Below are 21,159 nucleotides of genomic sequence, written 5' to 3' on the forward strand. Positions count from 1 at the left end.
TCTTATTAGCCCTCACAACCATGGGAGAGGAGTTGTGTTGCCTTAAGATTTATACGTAAGGAGACAGGTTCCTACAGGTTAATGACTTTACCTGGACACCTGGAAGTTAACTGTAACATTTCTGTGAAGGCAGTACTCATAATCAATGAGAATAAAGATTCTGCAACAATCTTAAGATTCTGACTTGCTTTTGAGTCAACAGAAAGATGTCAAAAGTATATTGAGTGTTGCTTTGTATTTTAACTATGCTGTTTTCCATTAATTCTTGAGAATTGATTATTTATATTGTTGCCACTTATTTCATATTTTTAGTCATAGAACTTACTTGGTAGACAGTTACTAGTCTAGCTTCAAGCAGTCAAAATTTCTTCTTATGATGTCAAAGACAAAGAAATATAAATTTTTAAAGTAATGATACTCAGGTTACAAAACTGTACATATTCCATATAGAAAAATAAGAAATACTGAAAGTATTAAAAAAAAATGTCATTAATTCTGTAAGTGAGGAAAGAAAAAACCATAGGGGGGCAAAAGTAGAGAAAAATAAGATCACTTACAATTCCATCATTAAAAGTTAATCCCTCCTTATAATTTGGTATATTAACTTCCAGAATTATTTTCCTGGTGTATATTTTTAAAAATAAGGTTGAAATTATGTGTATAGTCTATATCATTTTTCTATAATTTGTCCTTTTTGCTTAATAATGTGACATTTCTTCAGACCATTAGATTGTCTTTAAAAATTTAATTTCTATAAACTTTTGTAGAGAAATCTCCATGTAAAGGTATTGAAGGAAATAAATGTGATATCACAGAGAGTCAGTCAGGAGGTACCTTGGGAGGTTCCCAGGGAAAGCCTCTCTGTGGAGGTGATGTTTAGGTTGGAACTAGAAGAACAAGAAGCAGCTAGACAGGTAAACATCCAAGGAATAGGGGTCTGGGTTGAAGGCACCACTCTGAAGCCCTTAGGCAGGAACAATCAGGCGTGTCCTGGACCCAGCGAGGGGGCCCATGTGTTTGAATGAAGGTGAGGGAAAGTTGAAGCCACCAGCTAAGCCAGAGCCTTGGGACCTCCATTAGGACTCTGCATTGAGAAGCTTGGAAAGGTTTTGACAGGGAAATGACAGGATGGTTCCTGAGGCAGGTAGGAGAGGACTGGGGTCATGCCGGGGAGAAGTGGCCACAGAGGCTGTGGAGAGAAGAGACATGTGCTTTATGTTTGAGGGTGAGGATTGAATTTGCTAATGAGTGGGTGTGGGAGAGGTTTGGGAACCCCAGTTGGAGCCAGACCTTTGGTGAAAAACCTTTGTGATCATCTTTGAAAAAATTAATCATCTTGCAGCAGCATTTTAATGCATTGTGTGCTTTGCTTTCTGTTTCTCAGCTCTGTCAACAATCTAATTGAGACAAGACTTAAAAATTTTAATGGACCTTTATTCCTTTTTTATTCAGGTCACATTTCTAGGTTTTAATGAAGAAACAGATGCTGCTCATATACAGGTACGGTCGATTTATTGAACTGGAAAGGGACATGAGAGATTATTTGAAACAAATTTTGAGAGCCTGGAAAATTTGCTCATTAGCCTTAAAGTTACGTTAAACTCTTCTGTTATCATTCCTATTTAAAGTTAAAAGATGACATTTTGAGGTCACCTTTTGAGTGTGTCCTCGACATTTTCACTTTTAGTGTTTTCACTGAGTGTTTCTGTTACGGAAAGCAGTTTTAGGTCAGGGGACCACAAAAGTCATTTATCTGAGAAGGTTGCAAACCACAGGCTAACTTTTTCTGCATCTGTCATAATGTAGAATGGAAGATTTATTTTTTATTTCGATGGTTTTTATAATCTAACTTCAACAGTCATATTCTTATGTTTTTAATTGAGAAAAGAGTTAAATTTGTTAAAGTAAGAGTAAATTTGTAAAAAATAATGAAGAACCAGTGTAAAAATTGTAGCCTGTTTGATTTAGGCAGGTGTTTATAGAGGCACTGACAGTTGAGATTAGGATCAGCAAAGCAAAGCTGCACACTTAGGTGAAGAGGAGTGGAAGCTCGGGTAGATGTGATAGGGGTACTTTCTTTTTCACCTTGTACTGCTTCTTAAAACTTGTGCTTGTCGTGTTTCCTTTTGTGTCAGTAAAACATCTGGCAGAAGCAGCAGCACTAGCACTGCATTGTTTGCAAAGGTAATGCGTATCTGGTGATGAGAAAAGAAACCTTTGCTGTGTGTCTTGATTGTGCCCTTACCTGAAGGAAATAGTTTAGACAGAGGGCACAAGAGAAGATATAGTTGCGAGAGCGTAAGGCTTAAAAGATGAATCCAAAGTTATTTCTTTCATACTCCACTTCCTCTTTAAGAATGACTGATAAAACCATGTTTATGAAGGAAAGTACTATATGAATGGTCAGAGATGGTAATAATTCTTGCACTGGGCAAAACAGTTACATAAAAGGGGCAAATGGAAAGAAAAACAGGCGTTTTTCATTACATCTTCATAAAATTTTCACTAAAGGGAAGAAAGGCAGAAAAATAGACTTGAATTATACAAATATGTAACTTAACCGCCAAAGAACTGTAAAAGCAAGAATCCCATTTGAGACATTTCATGGTTAAACTTGAGGACTCCAGATTTGACATTTGCTGCTGAAAACTATTAAATGCCTCGTTGTTGTTGATGTGTGAGGTACCATGTGAAATCTTGTTACAGTTTGGTATCATTATGTTTAAAGTGCTAAAAAAATTGTCAATTTTAAAATATTTTAGTACATTTTATTTTTGAGTTTCTAAACAATCGATGGTGGTCAATAAACTGCAAGTGTTAGCTATTATGAACTGGAAAGTTTACTAACTAGTAGGCTTTAGCGTGCTGCAGTCCACGGGGCTGCAAAGGGTTGGACATGGTTGAGCAACTAAACAACAATAACAAGTAGACTTTATGATTTTAGTTCAGGGCCACAATATAAGGGATTTAAAGTGTTATGCTACAGTGTTATTTATTGTGTTATTGCTTTACATTAGGATTTGGCTGCAGTTTCTTTGGAACTCCCAGATCTTCTGAACTCACTGCACTTCTGCAGTCTAAATGAAAATGAAATTATTTGTATGAAGGATATAAATAAATCATCAGATATAAACAGTGATCCTCTAAACCAGGTAACTTTTATATATTATTTCTAATGAGTTTTTGTTGGCACATTTTATAAATGACTTTTAATTTAGCATTGTAGTTCACTCGCTCAGTCCTGTCCGAATCTTTGCAACCCCATGGGTTGTAGCATGTCAGACTCTTCTGTCCTCCATGATCTCCTGGAGTTTGCTCATATTCATGTCCATTGAGTTGGTGATGCCATCTAACCACCCAGTCCTCTGCCTCCCGCTTCTCCTTTTGCCTTAAGTCTTTCCCAGCATCAGGGTCTTTTCCAGTGAGTCAGCTCTTTATATCACATGGCCAGAGTATTAGAGCTTCAGCTTTAGCCATCAGTCCTTGCAGTGAATATTCAGGGTTGATTTCCTTTAGGACTGACTGGTTTGATCTCCTTGCTGTCTGAGAGACTCTCAAGAGTCTTCTCCAGCACCAAATTAGAAAGCATCAGTTCTTCAGTGCTCAGCTTTCTTTATGGTCCAACTCTCACACCTGTATATGACTACTGGAAAAACCATAGCTTTAACTATATAATATAGGCCTTTGCAGCCAAGTACTATCTCTGCTTTTTAATATGATGTTTAGGTTGGTCATTGCTTTCCTTCCAAGGAGCAAGCATCTTTTAATTTGATGCCTGCAGTCACCATCTGCAGTGATTTTGGACCCAAGAAAATAAAATCTGTCACTGCTTCCACCTTTTCGCTTTCTATCTGCCATCAAGTGATGGACCGGATGCCATGAGTTTTTTTTTCTATTGTTGAGTTTTAAGCCAGCTTTTTCACTCTCTACTTTGACCATCTTTTGGGTTTGCCAGGTGGTGATAGTGGTGAAGAACCCGCTTGTCAATGCAGGAGACAAGAGACTGGTTCAGTCCCGCATGGGAAGCTCCCATGGAGGAGGGCATGGCAGTCCACTCCAATGATCTTGCCTGGAGACTTCCATGGACAGAGGAGCCTGGTGGGCTACAGTCCATAGTTGCAAAGAGTCAGACACAACTGAGACTTAGCACCCACGCAAGAGACTCTTTTCTTTAGTTGCTTTTCATTTTCTGCCATTAAAGTGGTATTATCTGCACATGGAGGTTGTTGATATTTCTCCTAACAATCTTAATTCCAGCTTGTGATTCATCCAGCCTGGAATTTGGCATAATGTACTATGCATATAAGTTAAATAAGCAGGGTGTCAATATGCAGCCTTGACGTATTCCTTTGACAGTTTTGCACCAATCACTTATTCTTTGTCTGGTTCTTTTGCTTCTTGACCTGCATACAGGTTTCTCAGGAGACAAGTAAGGTAGTCTGGTACTCCCATCTCTTTAAGAATTTTCCACAGTTTGTTGTGATCCACACAGTCAAAGGCTTTAGTGTAGTCAGTGAAGCAGAAGTAGATATTTTTCTGGAATTTCCTTAGTTTCTCCATGATCCAACGAATGTTGGCAGTTTGATCTCATGTTCCTCTGCCTTTTCTAAATCCAGCTTGTACATCTTGAAATTCTCAGTTCATGTGTTGCTGAGGCCTAGATTGAAGGATTTTGAGCATAACCTTACTAGCATGTGAAATGAGTGCAATTATCTGGTGTTTGAACATTCTTTGGCATTGCCCTTCTTCGGAATTAGAATGAAAACTGACCTTTTCCAGTCTTATGGCCACTGCTGCATTTTCCAAATTTGCTGGCATATTGAGTATAGCACTTCCATAGCATCATCTTTCAGATTTGAAACAGTTCAGCTGGAATTCCATCACCTCCACCAGCTTTATTCATAGAAATGCTACCTAAGGCCCACTTGACTTCACACTCCAGGATGTCTGACTCTAGGTGAGTGATCACACCATTGTGGTTATCTGGGTCATTAAGATCTCTTCTGTATAGTTCTTCTGTGTGTTCTTGCCACCTCTTCTTAATATCTTCTGCTGCTATTAAGTCCATACCATTTCTGTCCTTTTCTGTGCCCTTTCTTGAAATGTTTGCTTAGTATCTTCAATTTTCTCAAAGAGATCTTTAGTCTTTCCAGTTCTGTTGTTTTCCTCCGTTTCTTTGCATTGTTCATTTAAGGCCTTCTTATCTCTCCTTGCTATGCTCTGGAACTGTGCTTTCAGTTGGGTATGTATTTCCCTTTCTTCTTTGCTTTTTGCTTCTCTTTCTTGCTCAACTATTTGTAAAGCCTTCTCAGACAACCACTGTGCCTTCTTGCATTTCTTTTTCTTTGGGATAGTTTTTGTTACTGCCTCCTGTACAGTGTTAAAAATCTCCTTCTGTAGTTCTTCAGGCACTTTCTCTACCAGATCTAATCCCTTGAATCTATTGATCACCTCCACTGTTTAATCATAAGGGATTTGGTTCACTGAATCAAATCAAAATGGTTTTGATTTGAACCACTGAATGGTCTAGTGCTTTTCCCTACATTCTTCAGTTTAAGCCTGAATTTTTCAATAGGGAGCTGATGATCTGAGCCATAGTCAGCTCCATGTTTTGCTTTTGCTGACTATAGAGCTTCTCCATCTTTGGCTGCAGAGAACATAAGCAATCTGATTTTGGTATTGACCATTTGGTGATGTCCATGTGTAGAGTTGTCTCTTGGGTTGTTGGAAAAGGGTGCAGCATGTTCTCTTGACAGAGCTCTGTTAGACTTTGCCCTGCTTTGTTTTGTACTCCCAAGGCCAAACTTGCCTGTTACTCTACTCTGGGTATCTCTTGACTTCCTACTTTTGTATTCCAATCCCCTATGATGGAAAGGACATCTTTTTTTGGTGACAGTTCTAGAAGGTCTTGTAGGTCTTCTTAGAACCAGTGAATTTCAGCTTCTTTGGCATTAATGGTTGGGGCGTAGACTTGGTTTACTGTGATGTTGAATGGTGTGCCTTGGAAGCGAACCAAAGTCATTCGGTCATCTTTGAGGTTGCATCCAGTTACTGCATTTCGAACTCTTTCATTGACTATGAGGGTTACTCCATTTCTTCTAAGGAATTCTTTCCCATGTAGTAGATACAATGGTCATCTGAATTAAATTCGCCAATTCCTGTCTACTTTAGTTGACTGATTCCTAAGATGTTGATGTTCAATCTTGCCATCTCCTATTTGACCACATCCAATTTACCTTGATTGATGCACCTACATTTCAGGTTCCTATGTAGTATTGTTCTCTATATATCTGACTTCACTTTCACCACTAGACACATCCAAAACTGAGCACGTTTCCACTTTGGCCCCTGGTCTTCATTCTTTCTGGAGCTATTTGTAGTTGCCCTCTCCTGTACCCCAGTAACATATTGGACACCTTCCGACCTGGGCAGGCTCATCTTCTGGTGTCATAACTTTTTCCTTTTTTATAGTGTTGCTGGGTTCTCCAGGCAAGATTATTGGAGTAGGTTGCCATTCCCTCCTCCAGTGGACCACATTTTGTCAGAACTTTCAACTATGACCTGTCTGCCTTGGGTGGCCCAGCATGGCATGGCTCATAGCTTCATTGAGTTACGTAAGCCACTTTGCCACAACAGGCTGCAGTCCATGAAGGGGTTAATTTAGAGCATTAAATTTTAAAATGCTTGGGTGAAGTTTCTTTTTGTTTAATACCATCTGAAGGAAATATAATTCATAAGAAATCGAACTCATGAATCTTTGAAATCACTGAAGGGTAAAATAATTTTGGTCATAGCTTTAAATTAGATTTTCCATGTATGAAGCTCCATAAGTGGTATGTAAGACATATTAATTTTTTTCTGAAAATTGATTATTTCTGGATTCTTGAATTTTTACCTGTGTGTAAGTCATATAAAATTTTCCCTCTTCTTTCCAACTCCAAATTTATGTAAATATTGAGCTGTATCTTTTAAAGAATATACTTTAACTCATTTTCTGGTTTAAAAAATTTCATGTTAAATCAGTACCTGAAGATGTGTTCTTTATTTATTTATAAGCAAAAATGTCACCTTTCAGTGAGGTCACTAGTATCATAATATTGAACATTTAGTTCTTTACTAAGTGTTAATTTATTGATAATGCACCAAACAAAAATACATTGCATATTTTCCCTCCTAAAAATTGAATCAGTAGGTTTAAATTTAGGTTACTTATTCCTTCAAGTGTTATAGACTACTGTGTTTTTTATGAGATTTACAGATAAAAGTAGAACTGTGCTCATTTCCTTCATTAGATTCTTCATTTATATTTACTTTGTTTTATTTACGAGAAGAGGTGATCAGCTATTTTATCTCATTTCTAGCCTTTTGAACAAGTCATTTGTCAACATTTGTCTTTTAATATGTATGGGAAAGTTCAGTTGACTATTTTTAATCAAAGCTATAAACCTTGGAAATTGAAATACTAGGGGAATTTAGGAGAAAGGAAGGGACAGTTCTTTTATGATAGAAGAGAATGTATTATCATGCTGAAAGCTGCAGGAAAATGGGATACGGGAAGACTAAGACCTAGTTCCTGTCCTTAAGCAGTTAATAATATAGTTAGTGAACCAGGTGAATGATTAAGAAAAAGCACAGGGCTGTATAGTAACAGGAAAGCATCGTTGTCACAGAAATGGATGGCAAGTTCTTTTGACATTTAAAGAGACATAATAGGTAGAATTTGAATACCTGGATAAGAGAAAGGTGGGAGAAGACACTGGAAAGTGAGAAGTGTTGTGGAGAAAGAATGAAGAAAATAATTAAACATTACAAAATCAGGCAGCCTTTTAGGATGCATGTGTTTCTTTTTTTTTTTCTTTTAAAACGGTATCGTGTTATTTCTGGGCTTTATTTCCAGGTAATATGTCTTGTAAGTATAGTATATTTTGAAATTAAAATTGTTACCATCTTTTATCTTTTCCCAGAGTCAACATCCTGGAATGCTTTGTGTCATGAGAGTGTCACCTACATTACCAAGACTTAAAATTGATTTTATTTTTAGTCTCCTAAGTAAATACGCTACTGGCATAAGGTACACCGTGGACACATATTTGCATCACAAGCACCAACTTGAGGCCACCAATGAGGACGACGATGATACTAACCAGTCTGTATCTTCCATCGAAGATGACTTTGTCACTGCTTTTGAGCACTTAGAGGAGGAAGAGACTTCAAAGCCATATAATGATGGTTTGTTCTTCACTAGATTTTTTTTCTTGAAATAGAGAATTAAGGTTTAAAGTTCAGTTTTAAAAGTTTTAAGACAGACTTGTTCAGTTGACATTTATTTTGAAATTTGTTCAAATTAAAGCATTGATACCTATTTTTTGTCTGATAGAGGAATTAACTTTCTTGTGTCTTTTAAGGTCATTGTTACCTGGTTTTTAGTTTTGCTCTTTTATTAGGTTGTACTGTTCAGACACTGTTTCCCTTAAAAATGCCTAAGTTCAGACTTGAGTTAGCTGTCAGGGTCACCTAAATATTAGTGTTTCTAACATGTGGCAACGTGCTAGATATTCCTTAGACCAGGTATTCCTAGATGTGGTGTAGAATGAGAATATTTTAGTAATGGGTAAACTCCAGTACTTTGGCCATCTGATGCAAAGAGTTGACTCATTGGAAACGACCCTGATGCTGGGAAAGATTAGGGGCAGGAGGAGAAGGGGACACCAGAGGATGGATGAGATGGTTGGATGGCATCACTGACGCAGTGGACATGGGTTTGGGTGGACTCCGGGAGTTGGTGATGGACAGGGAGTCCTGGCGTGCTATGGTTCATTGGGTCGCAAAGAGTTGGACACGACTGAGCAAATGAACTGAATACTTGCTCTTAAGTACAACTTGAGATGAATCTGTTAATTCAGTGGTCCCCAACCTTTTTGACACCAGGACTGGTTTCATGAAAGATAATTTTCCCATGGAACTAGGGCAGGAAGGGGATGGTTTCAGGATGATTCAAGTGCATTACATTAATTGTACATGTTATTTCTAGTATTATTACATCAGTTCCACCTCAGATCATCAGGCATCACATCTTGGAGGTTGGGGATCCCTGTGTTAAAATAGTATAGAAGATACTTATAATATAAATGAGTATTTCATGGTTCACGTCTACTTATTCCCATCGATTTAAATCAGTTAAATTCTTTTCAAGAATAATCATTTTATTCTTTTCCTCTAGGATTAAACATAATTGCACTAAGGAGCCAGTGTGATGCTACTTCACAGACTATTTCTGGTCACCATTTGGATACCCATGATTTCAGGGTTCTGGTTGGCTCTGAGCAGCAGAAGTCATTGGCTAAACCTTCAGCTTCTTTAATAAACATTCTGGGACATAAAAAACTGCCTCCAGTGAGAACTTCAGTCACGACATCAGTCTCTGAACCATGGGTCCAAAGGAGTTTCTATAGTTCCTTTGCTGCTTCAGAGAAAGGTAGTGATGCCCAGAAACCATTGTTCTCGTCTTCTCCTGCCTACTCGTCTGAATCAGAGTGCTCAAGTCCAAGTCCTGTTATCTTCTTGGATGAAGAAGGTTATCAAAAAAGTTTGAAAGCAAAACTTGAGTTACCTAAAATTCCTGTGATGAAAGATGATATTGAGGATTCAGACTCAGAAGTGAGTGAGTTTTTTGATAGTTTTGATCAGTTTGATGAACTAGAACAAACGTTAGAGACTGCTTGTCCGTTTCTGAAAGATCTTGCTGTAGGGAAGCCATCGCAAAAGAAAGGGCACAAACATGAAAAATTGTGCTCTGTAACCACTACTATGAATCCTCAAAAATTCAAGTTTGATCGGCCAGCTCTCCCAGCTAACGTTAGGAAGCCAACACCTCGTAAACCAGAATCCCCTTATAGTAACCTGTGTGATGCCCCAGATTCTCCCCGCCCCGTGAAGGCCTCAGGGGAAGACAGTGGTTTGTTTAGTCCTATTCGATCCTCTGCTTTCAGTCCTCTTGGAGGCTGTACTCCAGCTGAATGCTTTTGCCAAACAGATATTGGTGAAGATAGGGGTCATGAAAATCCTGATTCTCTTTATTATACCTTTGAAGATTATGCAAATAGCCTTTCCTATGAAGTTCTGGGTTCAGTTCTTCATAGCCAACATACTAATGCAACATCCAACACTAATAATATTAAAAAGGGAGAAAATAAAATGGTAGCTCTTCAGCATGGAAGCCTTGATCAAAAAAGTAAATCTAAAAATAAACCCATAATGATTGATAGCATTCAGAAGTTTGCAGCAGATCTCGTGGAAAAAAGTTTTGGCAGTGCATTTAAAGACTTACAGAAAGGGGTCTCTTCATGTACCAATGCCTTATGCCAGTTAGCCATCAAATTGACGTCATCCATTTTTCAAATGGCATTTAACGAACTGAGAAGGCAGTGTGCTTTTTCACTGAAAGAACGAGCCATTAGTGGCCTGGCTAGTTTTTTGGTGAGTGAGGCATTCTCAGATGCTTTACAAGATCTACAGTATGTAAAGAAACAGATCTTCACTAACACCGTCACTAGATTTGCTGCAGATCTTGCTGAAGAGCTTGTTTTTGAAGGCATCATGGAAGTGTGTCAGTTCTCATATCCTCTAACACCTGCATCTCTGCAGGGTCGGTCATTTCACTGTGAAGACAGAGTGGTGAAGTCCTATGCAAGAGATCTGTCTGAATCTGTAATACAGGAAGCATTCATTGAGCTGTCTCAAGTTGATGTTACCTTTACCACAAAGGCAGCAGTTAGTGTTTCCCCAGAAAACATCAAGTTTGTGAGCACAGAAGATGTAGTGCCAGCAACACAGACTTCTGTGTGTTCCCCTACTTCTAACAGTCAAACAGTTACGGTGACAAAACCAGTGCAGGAGTATAAAAAGGAATACACGGTGCAGCAGGCCTTGCTCTGTACTTCAGGAATTGTTACTTCAATACCAGTGCCCTTGGCAGGGAGTGCCCTTCACCCATACCGTATTTCTTCTAATACGTATCAGACAAAGTCTCATCCATCATGTGATGATAGTCATTTGAATGGTGGTCCTACCCCAGCAAGTGTTGCCACAAAAAACAAAGAAGAGGAGCTAGCTTGTCTCAGGAATATTTGTTTACCTTCAGACCACAACCCCGGTAGCCAGAATGAGGTGAAACCAACTAGTGATGTTGTTGAAACAAAAAGCTCTTCAAAGTTAACAAATGATCCTGTCATTATTGGCGATTTTTCTGCCGCAATGGTGCATACGATAGTAAATGAAACTATAGATTCAGTGACATCTTCCAAAGTTGCAAAAACAGAAGAACACACAGATTGTTTAACTCAAACAGGAAAGGGAAAAACCCCTTCTTTCTACTGGGATCAAGCAACAGTGCCACAGAGTGAGGCTAGCAAGAAGGACATGTTCGCCGATCGGTTATCTAAATCTATTATCAAACATTCCATAGATGAAAGCAAGTCAGTGATCGTAAATGTAGATAAAAATGTCCTCCCCAAGAAAGACTTGCCTGTTCCTGGAGATGAGTCACAGTTGACCTTGGAAGAGTTCCCCAAGTTTCTTGAAGCTCAAGATCATTTAACTCACTGTTCACTTTCAGAAGTAAAGGATTGTGTTCCAGAAGGTAAAGGTTCTGTGGCTCCTGGATTTTCTTTGGAGACACTACCACCTTGTCTAGCAGCGGCAGGCCAGAAAGCTGATCTGAAGGAAATTGCTAAGGACAAATCTGTGAAAAAGCAGAATTTGCATAATTCAGCCCTCGAGCCCTTGGCTTTTGGGCAGGAAAACTCGTTTCCCCATTCACATGCTTTCTCATCCACAGTGCTCACCTGTGTAGATGGTTTGCACGTGGAAGATAAACAGAAAATGAGAGATGGGAATGTAATACCTGACACCCCTCCATCAACTCCTCTGGTTCCATCCCAGGCTCCTTCTGATTGGGATATCAAGAAGTTAACCAAAAAGCTTAAGGGGGAGTTAGCAAAAGAGTTTGCACCGGCCACACCACCATCCACACCTCACAACTCGTCTGTAAGCAGTTTGTCTGAAAATGAACAAAATGCAATAGAAAAAGAAGAGTTCATGTTGAAGCTCATGCGGTCTCTCTCAGAAGAAGTTGAAAGTAGTGACGGCGAAGAGCAGCAAGAGGTGGACGTGAAGTTGGAGCCAGCAGGGAAAAAAGTTCAGTTTGCAGACGCATTAGCGACACACATCGTTTCTCTTGCAACAGAAATGGCAGCTTCCCATTTGAATAATAAAGTGATTCAAGAAGCCAGGGTGAAAAGCCCTTGCTTAAATGTGCAGAGTCAAAGAAGCCTATCACCTGCTTTTTTTAATTGCTCAGATGAAAGTTTACAGGCATTATGCAGTTTTGCAGGTGATATGGCAGCAGAAGTCATTACGGAAGCTGAAAAAATAGCAAAAGTTAGGAGCTGTATGTTTTTCAGGAGGAAGAGGAACAGTTGTGTTGATGGTGACCAAGATCATAGATCCGAAGAGAAGTTGGATGTAGAGGCTGTAGCACACCCGGGAGGAGTAGATCCGTTTGTTCTTCCTTTACCACCAAGTTCTTGTCTGTCAGGTCTAACGTACAAGTATCCCAGCTGTGAAAGTGTGACAGATGAGTATGCAGGTCACATTATCCAAATACTAAAACAGGAAGGTGGCAACAGTGAGTTAATAATGGACCAGTACGCCAACAGACTTGCCTATCGGTCTGTTAAGTCAGGATTGCAAGAAGCAGCTAAAACAGCCAAAGTGAAGTGCAGCTCCAAAATATTCCCTGTGCAGAGCTCACAGGTGAAAACCAACGATGAACTGTTACTGTTTTTAAATAAAGAACACCAGCAAGAAGCAGATACAAAAAGACAAAGCAGAAGTGCTGGAAGTTACCTTCATAAAAACCAGACTTGTGAGTGGACACGGGACACGTGCAGAAACGAGTGCTCGGAACTACGTAGTTTTTCAACCTGTCTTGCTCACAGCATCACAAGAGATGTTAAAAAAGAGCTGATGGCATCGACAGGTGGCTTGCCAAAATCCTTAACAGATTCTTGCCTTTATGAAAAAAACGTATGTGACAAAGATACTGAGACTCATGTCGGGCCAGAGTTTCCCAAGTCTCTTCAGCCTTCTTCACAGAATCACAGATTTTCTCAGAGTACAGGCAGCTTGAGTGGGTGTGGCTATGGAGAGACTGTCGTTCAAGCTATAGAGCAGTATGCTAACAAAGTTGTGGGCGACACTTTAGAGCTGGGTTTAGGATCTGCCACCTTCCACGTGTCTGAAGCCACAAAAGCAGTTGATAGGATTACTTACGCAGAAAAGCTGTCACCTCTGGTGGGTCAGGCTTGCCGATACTGTGACCGTAAAGAGCTCCATGACTGCACTGGAAATTCGTCTCCTCGCTTTCCCAGACCGGATTCGCTTGCTGGTAGTAAGCCAGTTTCTCATTCACAGCTTAGCAGCTTCTATCAGAAATCTAGGATTTTTCATCTCGATGTTCCTCAAATTCACGTTGATCTCGATAAGAAGACAGTGCTTGCTGAGAAGATAGTTGCTGAAGCAATTGAAAAGGCAGAGAGAGAGCTGAGCAGTACCAGCCAGGCAGCCGACAGTGGGATCGGACAGGAAGGTGTCAGCTTTGCCGAGAGCCTCAGCACAGAGATACTGGCGTCAGCAGTGGTCAGTGCTGGACAGGCCATCAGCAGGTAAGCTCCTAATTTCTTTTGGGTTTTGCAGTAAAGAGTTAACTTGATTATTTATGTCTTAGAAAGATGTTCAGAAAGATGTGATTCTTTTTAATCCTAAATGAACAAAAAGAAATACTCCCTATTACATTTGCATATCGTTGATATCCTACCTGTTACTTTTCATAGACACTGTCTCATTATCCCCCAGCAGCCCTTTGGGGGAAGGAAGATATGAGCCATTTCCTCAATTGGAAGGTGAGGCTTAGAGTAGAAAGTCACTTTGCCCAAGTTTACACAGCTGTAGAGTAGGTAGGGTTGAATCAAGGAAACAGCTGGAGAAGTTCATACAGCAAGTACTGAGTTGCACCATATTAATGTACCACTCTGAGATTATGTTTTTATTTCTGTTCACAAAGGTAAGTTTTCTTACAAAGAGTATAAATAACGTGCCAGGCGTCTCTGTCCATGGGATGTCCCAGGCAAAAATACTGAAGTGGGTTGCCATTTCCTTCTCCAGAGGGTCTTACCCACCCAGGGTTCTGTGTTGCCAGTAGATTCTTGACCAGTTGAGCCACCAGGGAAGCCCCATGAAGAAAGCAAGTGTTCTCTACATAGTTCCCTCCTGCCACCACTCCTCTTGATAAGCCGCCGTCTAAGGGGCAGTTCTCTGTGATAGTCCTACGGTGTTTTGTGTTTCAGAGACTGTGCCTTGTGCTTAGTGGTCCTAACAGCTTAGTTCAGATGTTTACTTTTAGCCTTCTCTCTCCCTGGGAAAACATCAGGACTGACTTGTGTTATTAGTTTGTAGGATTATTTTTGTTAGTCTTATGGAAAGAGAAAATTTCTTGAGTTGAGAAGGAATTCCATTGAGCCACATGGTAACCCAGGATATTTTAGTAGCTTTTGTCAATGCCGTGACAAGCACTGCCTCTTTTCTTGGCCAGAGGGAGATGCAGGGAGCTAGTGCTGGGGGTGGCGGTGGGCAGCAGCAGGCAGGGGTGGCATGCAGTTTTGAAGAGGTAGCAGGAAGCAGCTCGGACAAAGTGACATTTGAGCAGCGAGCCAAAGGTGAAGAGACAGTAAGCTAAGTGGGAATCAGGGAAATGGGCTTCCCAGCCAAGGTTAGTGGGACTGCGTTTTGGGGAAACAGCAGAGAGGCTTGTGTGGCTAAGGTGGTTGAGCCAGGGAGAGCAGGAGCCCAGGGAAGGTCATGAGAGGTTATCATACCAGATGCATGTTAAAAGGGTTTGGACTCTTTATTTTGATTGATGAGAAGCCACTGGAAGGTTTTGATCAGAAGACTAACACTTCCCCTCTTCATGTTTGAAAATACGGGGCAAGATTGGGGTATAGGGTTAAGAGGCACAAACTACTATGTGCAAAATAAGCAACAAAGATAAATTCTATAGCATTGGGAAATAAATATAAGCCATTATTTTGTAATAACTTTAAATGGAATATAATCCTCAGACATACCGAATCACTGTGTTGTACACCTGAAACTAATAAAATAATGTAAATCAACTGTACTTCAACAAAAAGTTAAAACATCACTTTAAACTGTTCAGTTCAGTTCAGTCGCTCAGTCATGTCCGACTCTTTGCAACCCCATGAATCGCAGCACGCCAGGCCTCCCTGTCCATCACCAACTCCCGGAGTTCACTCAGACTCACGTCCATCGAGTCAGTGATGCCATCCAGCCATCTCATCCTCTCTTGTCCCCTTCTCCTCCTGCCCCCAATCCCTCCCAGCATCAGGGTCTTCTCCAATGAGTCAACTTTTCACATGAGGTGGCCAAAGTATTGGAGTTTCAGCTTTAGCATCATTCCTTCCAAAGAAATCCCAGGGCTGATCTCCTTCAGAATGAGCTGGTTGGATCTCCTTGCAGTCCAAGGGACTCTCAAGAGTCTTCTCCAACACCACAGTTCAAAAGCATCAATTCTTCGGTACTCAGCCTTCTTCACAGTCCAACTCTCACATCCATATGTGACGACTGTAAAAACCATAGCCTTGACTAGATGGACCTTTGTTGGCAAAGTAATGTCTCTGCTTTTCATTATGCTATCTAGGTTGGTCATAACTTTTCTGCCAAAGAGTAAGCGTCTTTTATTTCATGGCTGCAGTCACTATCTGCAGTGATTTTGGAGCCCGAAAAAATAAAGTCTGACAGTGTTTCCACTGTTTCCCCATCTATTTCCCATGAAGTGATGGGACCAGATGCCATGATCTTCGTTTTCTGAATGTTGAGTTTTAAGCCAACTTTTTCACTCTCCTCTTTCATCTTCATCAAGAGGCTTTTTAGTTCCTCTTCGCTTTCTGCCATAAGGGTGGTGTCATCTGCATATCTGAGGTTATTGATATTTCTCCCAGCAATCTTTATTCCAGCTTGTGCTTCTTCCAGCCCAGCGTTTCTCATGATGTACTCTGCATAGAAGTTACATAAGCAGGGTGACAATATACAGCCTTGACGTACTCCTTTTCCTATTTGGAACCAGTCTGTTGTTCCATGTCAAGTTCTAACTGTCGCTTCCTGACCTGCATACACATTTCTCAAGAGGCAGGTCAGGTGGTCTGGTATTCCCATCTCTTTCAGAATTTCCACAGTTTATTGTGATCCACACAGTCAAAGGCTTTGGCATAGTCAATAAAGCAGAAATAGATGTTTTTCTGGAACTCTCTTGCTTTTTCTATGATCCAGCAGATGTTGGCAATTTGGTCTCTGGTTCCTCTGCCTTTTCTAAAACCAGCTTGAACATCTGGAAGTTCACGGTTCACGTATTGCTGAAGCCTGGCTTGGAGAATTTTTAAGCATTACTTTACTAGCGTGTGAGATGAGTGCAATTGTGTGGTAGTTTGAGCATTCTTTGACATTGCCTTTCTTTGGAATTGGAATGAAAACTGACCTTTTCCAGTCCTGTGGCCACTGCTGAGTTTTGCAAATTTGCTGGCATATTGAGTGCAGCACTTTGAGAGCATCATCTTTCAGGATTTGAAATAGCTCAACTGGAATTCCATCACCTCCACTAGCTTTGTTCGTAGTGATGTTTTCTAAGGCCCACTTAACTTCACATTCCAGGATATCTGGCTCTAGGTGAGTGATCACACCATCGTGATTACCTGGGTCGTGAAGATATTTTTTGTATAGTTCTTCTGTGTGTTCTTGCCACCTCTTCTTAATATCTTCTGCTTCTGTTAGGTCCATACCATTTCTGTCCTTTATCGAGCCCATCTTTGCATGAAATGTTCCCTTGGTACCTCTAATTTTCTTGAAGAGATCTCTAGTCTTTCCCATTCTGTTGTTTTCCTCTATTTCTTTGCATTGATCGCTGAGGAAGGCTTCCTTATCTCTTCTTGTTATTCTTTGGAACTCTGCATTCAGATGCTTATATCTTTCCTTTGCTCCTTTGCTTTTCGCTTCTCTTCTTTTCACATCTATTTGTAAGGCCTCCCCAGACAGCCATTTTGCTTTTTTGCATTTCTTTTGCGTGGGGATGGTCTTGATTCCTGTCTCCTGTACAATGTCACGAACCTCATTCCATAGTTCATCAGGCACTCTCTCTATCAGATCTAGGCCCTTAAATGTATTTCTCACTTCCACTGTATAATCATAAGGGATTTGAGTTAGGTCATACCTGAATGGTCTAGTGGTTTTCCCTACTTTCTTCAGTTTCAATCTGAATTTGGCAATAAGGAGTTCACGATCTGAGCCACAGTCAGCTCCTGGTCTTGTTTTAGCTGACTGTATAGAGCTTCTCCATCTTTGGCTGCAAAGAATATAATTAGTCTGATTTCGGTGTTGACCATCTGGTGATGTCCATGTGTAGAGTCTTCTCTTGTGTTGCTGGAAGAGGGTGTTTGCTATGACCAGTGCATTTTCTTGGCAAAACTCTATTAGTCTTTGCCCTGCTTCATTCTGTATTCCAAGGCCAAATTTACCTGTTACTCCAGGTGTTTCTTGACTTCCTACTTTTGAATGCCAGTCCCGTATCATGAAAAGGACATCTTTTTTGGGTGTTAGTTCTAAAAGGTCTTGTAGGTCTTCATAGAACTGTTCAACTTCAGCTTCTTCAGCGTTACTGGTTGGGGCATAGTCTGTTAGTCAAGAATAAAATGTAGAAGGGGCATACACAGTAATTGAACAACAAATGGAATTTCTTGTGAAGATAGAATAAAACTATAAATGTTTTTTCCTCAATGAATAAAACTATAAATGTTTTTTCGTTGAGGAAAAAAATGAGAGGGATTATGATCCATGCTCAGAATGTTGAAGAGATTTGGCTAGTCTGACTGTACCCTCGATTGGCAGTGTAGAATTCCTTGAACTACTTTTTTTGTTGTTCTTAAAGCCAGAAAAGGGGTAATTTTTGGTACAAATAAAAATACTGTTTTACAAAGCAGATGTGGCAGACTTAGGAACTTGTGGTCCTTCATAGTGTCCCTATTGAAAATATGAACTGCTTTGAAGAGAATTTAAATAAATGATGTGCTTGGGATGAACCCATAATGAACAGAGTAGGTTAGGGATATCAGTGGGTATCTCAGTTAATTTTGAAATTAATAAGCTGTCCTGCCAAGTCTCTTTATTAGCAGATCCAAACAAAGGGTTAGATCGACCACTGGTCTAATTCTGAAGGTCCCATTTCTTGTTTTTGTCATCGGTATCATCAAATGGATATTCCTGTTAATAATACAAATCATAACCTGATGCTTTTGGACTTATTTTCTTTCTTTCTTTTTTCTAGTCCAAAAGAAACAGAAGAGATTCAGTCAGCTGAGTCTCTTGGTAGCCAGCAGATGCATCTCAGTATTGGTGAGGACAGTACTGGGAGCTGGTCCAACTTAAGTTTTGAAGATGAACACCAGGATGAAAGCAGTAGTTTTCACCATCTAAGTGAAAGGTAACTCTGATTTTGCATGTAATTGCATAGTTTAGGTACTCAGACTCCTCAGAAATAAGTCCCAAATTATACTGAATTTAATTTTAAAATTCTTAATTTGTAAACCTAACCATTATTATCAAAGTGTATTTTGTTCCAACATTATTTCTAATGGTTTGACATTTATTAAATATAGTAATTAGCTGGACTAATTTTCTTTGTGCCAATAATTGAAAAATATGTCATACATTTGATTTTATATGCTTCATGCTATACTTGGCCTTCTCATGAACTTTTGAGAAAAAATTTTCTTTCTCACTTTAAAGGACAGGAAAAAGAATAATTATCTGTAAAAGGCATCAAAATGGTCCTGTAATTTTTTTAATATTATAGTAGTATTTTTCTAGGGGAAGGATTCCTTATTTGTCCATTCAGGAACACTGTAACTTGAGCAGTTATACCTGAATGACTGAAAATACGTAAACTCATTACAAAAATACAGTATAATATAACAGAAGGCACTTCATGTATCATTCTCTCAGTTAACCTTGTTCCTAAAACCAGTTTTAGAATATTTTATTAATTAGAATTATTTCCTTTATTCGTAATGCTGTACAGACCTTCCTGAGTAACCTATAAAATGTTACAAAATCTTTATTCACATTAAGTGATACTTGGAAATAGTAAACACTGACCCTAGCTGAGCCTAGGGAGAGGAGGGGGTTTTGGGCACTTGTAGAAAGGACCCTGTGAAGCTTCTGCAGAACAGGCCCTTGGAATGGACTTACCAGGAGGAGGAGGAAAGAGGGGATGAGGAAGCAGAAGGAAAGGAAATGGTTTTTCAGCTGTTAGAACACATCATCTCGGAGTACTTGGTTTGATGCTTGGATTAACCAGTGAGTGTTAATATTTTTATATTTTTATTGTCATAGTTTTTAAAATGTGACACAAGCCACCAACATTTTACAAAATTTAAATCCAAAAAAGGCAGTCTTTAAAATTAGTAGTAGGAAGTGGGGTAATATCACAGATTATCATTTGGCCCTCTCCATAGCTTTAGAATGTTTACACTTAAATTCTTCTCTCACTTTGAGAAACAGGCTTCTAGAATTTCAGTGGAGTTGACATTGTTGCTTATGAAATCCTGGTGTTAAAGTGGGAGAACTTAAAGGCTAGTGGCCATAAAAGGACTGTAGCTGGTTGAACGACTCAATATGGAATGCTCTCCAATATGATGAAAAGAAGGAAGTACCTACCAGGGTCAGCCCTTGGTTCTTCCTCTTTAGCATTATTTTATCAGTGGTGTAGAACACTCATTATTTGTGAGTGACTCAAAACAGAGATGAAAAGGTTAATCCTGTTAATAGAACCAGAGTTCAGAAAGACCAAATCAGGCTGAGGCTAAACCAGTTGTGTTTAACATGAGTAAATATCTTTAGGTTCAGAAAATTAATTACTTGAATGGGAAAAACCTGACCTGATAGCATTTTGTCCAGGGGAAAAAAAAACCTGTGGTTTAATTGACCATAGAATTAATAAGAACTAACAATACTGTGTGAATTTAAGGTTCCGGCACAAAGAAAAACTTAGTGGGGCTCATCCAGGGTTGGTGGTGTGCTTGTCTCCTAGAGATTAAGGTTCACTGGGTCATTGGCAGTCCCAAGATTCTGCATGCTTGATAAGTGCCTCAGATGATTTTAAAGCAGGTGTTTCAGAGACCTCACTTAAGATACATCCACTTTAGTGTAGAAATGGGTAAAAATTTTAATTTTGTAATTTTTTTCTGTGCGTAATCATTCTATTAATGGAAGTAAATATGGTGTTTGAGATCATTGATTTTCTCTCTCTTTGGCTCACAGCTGTCTAACCATTCTGTATTTCCATATTTTCTCGATTTTGGTTTGTCTGTCACCAGACTATGTAGGCAAAACTGGTTGGTTTCATGGTTTTACACTAGAGCTGTATTTGTTTGAATGTAATGTTGAAAAGACACTGATCAGTTTTAATTTTTATTCTGTAATGCATTACGGTTTGTGACAGTTGGATAGTGCTAATACGTACATGTTAATTATTGAGATAGCCTGGAAACTCTTTAGAACTTTTAAGTAATCAGCCCCTTTTTGGGAACCGTATCAACATTTACTGATGGATAAAAGGTGATTTTATGTTAACTAATTTTTAGAACCCAAATTTTATATTGTGTAAATATTTTTATAATTGTCTAGCCTACTATGGGAAAATACAGCTGCTTATCACTGCAAACTAATGTGCTTACTAATTATTTTAATGATAAGAATTTTTAAAAATTGCATGTTTAGATTTTAATCTGAAAAGCTGAATTTAGTTTTGTTTCCGAACACAGTTGCTTTTTGTGTTGTGTCGCTTTGCCGCACTTGTAGAATGTAGCTGCTTTCTTCTTTTGATTAGGCAGTGAAAGAAGGTATTGGTGGGGTGTTAGTGACTGGCTGATCTGTCAAGTGTGACACGTGATTAGACCTTGCAGTATTCTGAAGAAACTGTATATTATTTAACCTGCTGAATTATACATAATGTGTGAAATGAAGGTAATTGACATA

The 21,159-nt window shown here is 39.4% G+C and overlaps 1 protein-coding gene across 5 annotated transcripts in view; it reads left to right on the forward strand.

The window, feature by feature from the left end:
• Positions 1-21,159, forward strand: part of AKAP11 (A-kinase anchoring protein 11) — a 51,797-nt gene that overhangs the window by 19,447 nt on the left and 11,191 nt on the right. For all 5 annotated transcript variants that reach the window (XM_025000027.2, XM_025000026.2, XM_059892195.1 and 2 more), the window contains 5 exons: positions 1,453-1,500; positions 3,018-3,152; positions 7,965-8,229; positions 9,221-13,724; positions 18,449-18,604. In XM_025000027.2, coding sequence (XP_024855795.1) covers positions 1,453-1,500; positions 3,018-3,152; positions 7,965-8,229; positions 9,221-13,724; positions 18,449-18,604 — 5,108 coding nt within the window. The remainder of the gene's footprint in view (positions 1-1,452; positions 1,501-3,017; positions 3,153-7,964; positions 8,230-9,220; positions 13,725-18,448; positions 18,605-21,159) is intronic.

This window comes from Bos taurus, chromosome 12 (assembly GCF_002263795.3).
Source record: "Bos taurus isolate L1 Dominette 01449 registration number 42190680 breed Hereford chromosome 12, ARS-UCD2.0, whole genome shotgun sequence".
In the NCBI taxonomy this organism is placed as follows: domain Eukaryota; kingdom Metazoa; phylum Chordata; class Mammalia; order Artiodactyla; family Bovidae; genus Bos; species Bos taurus.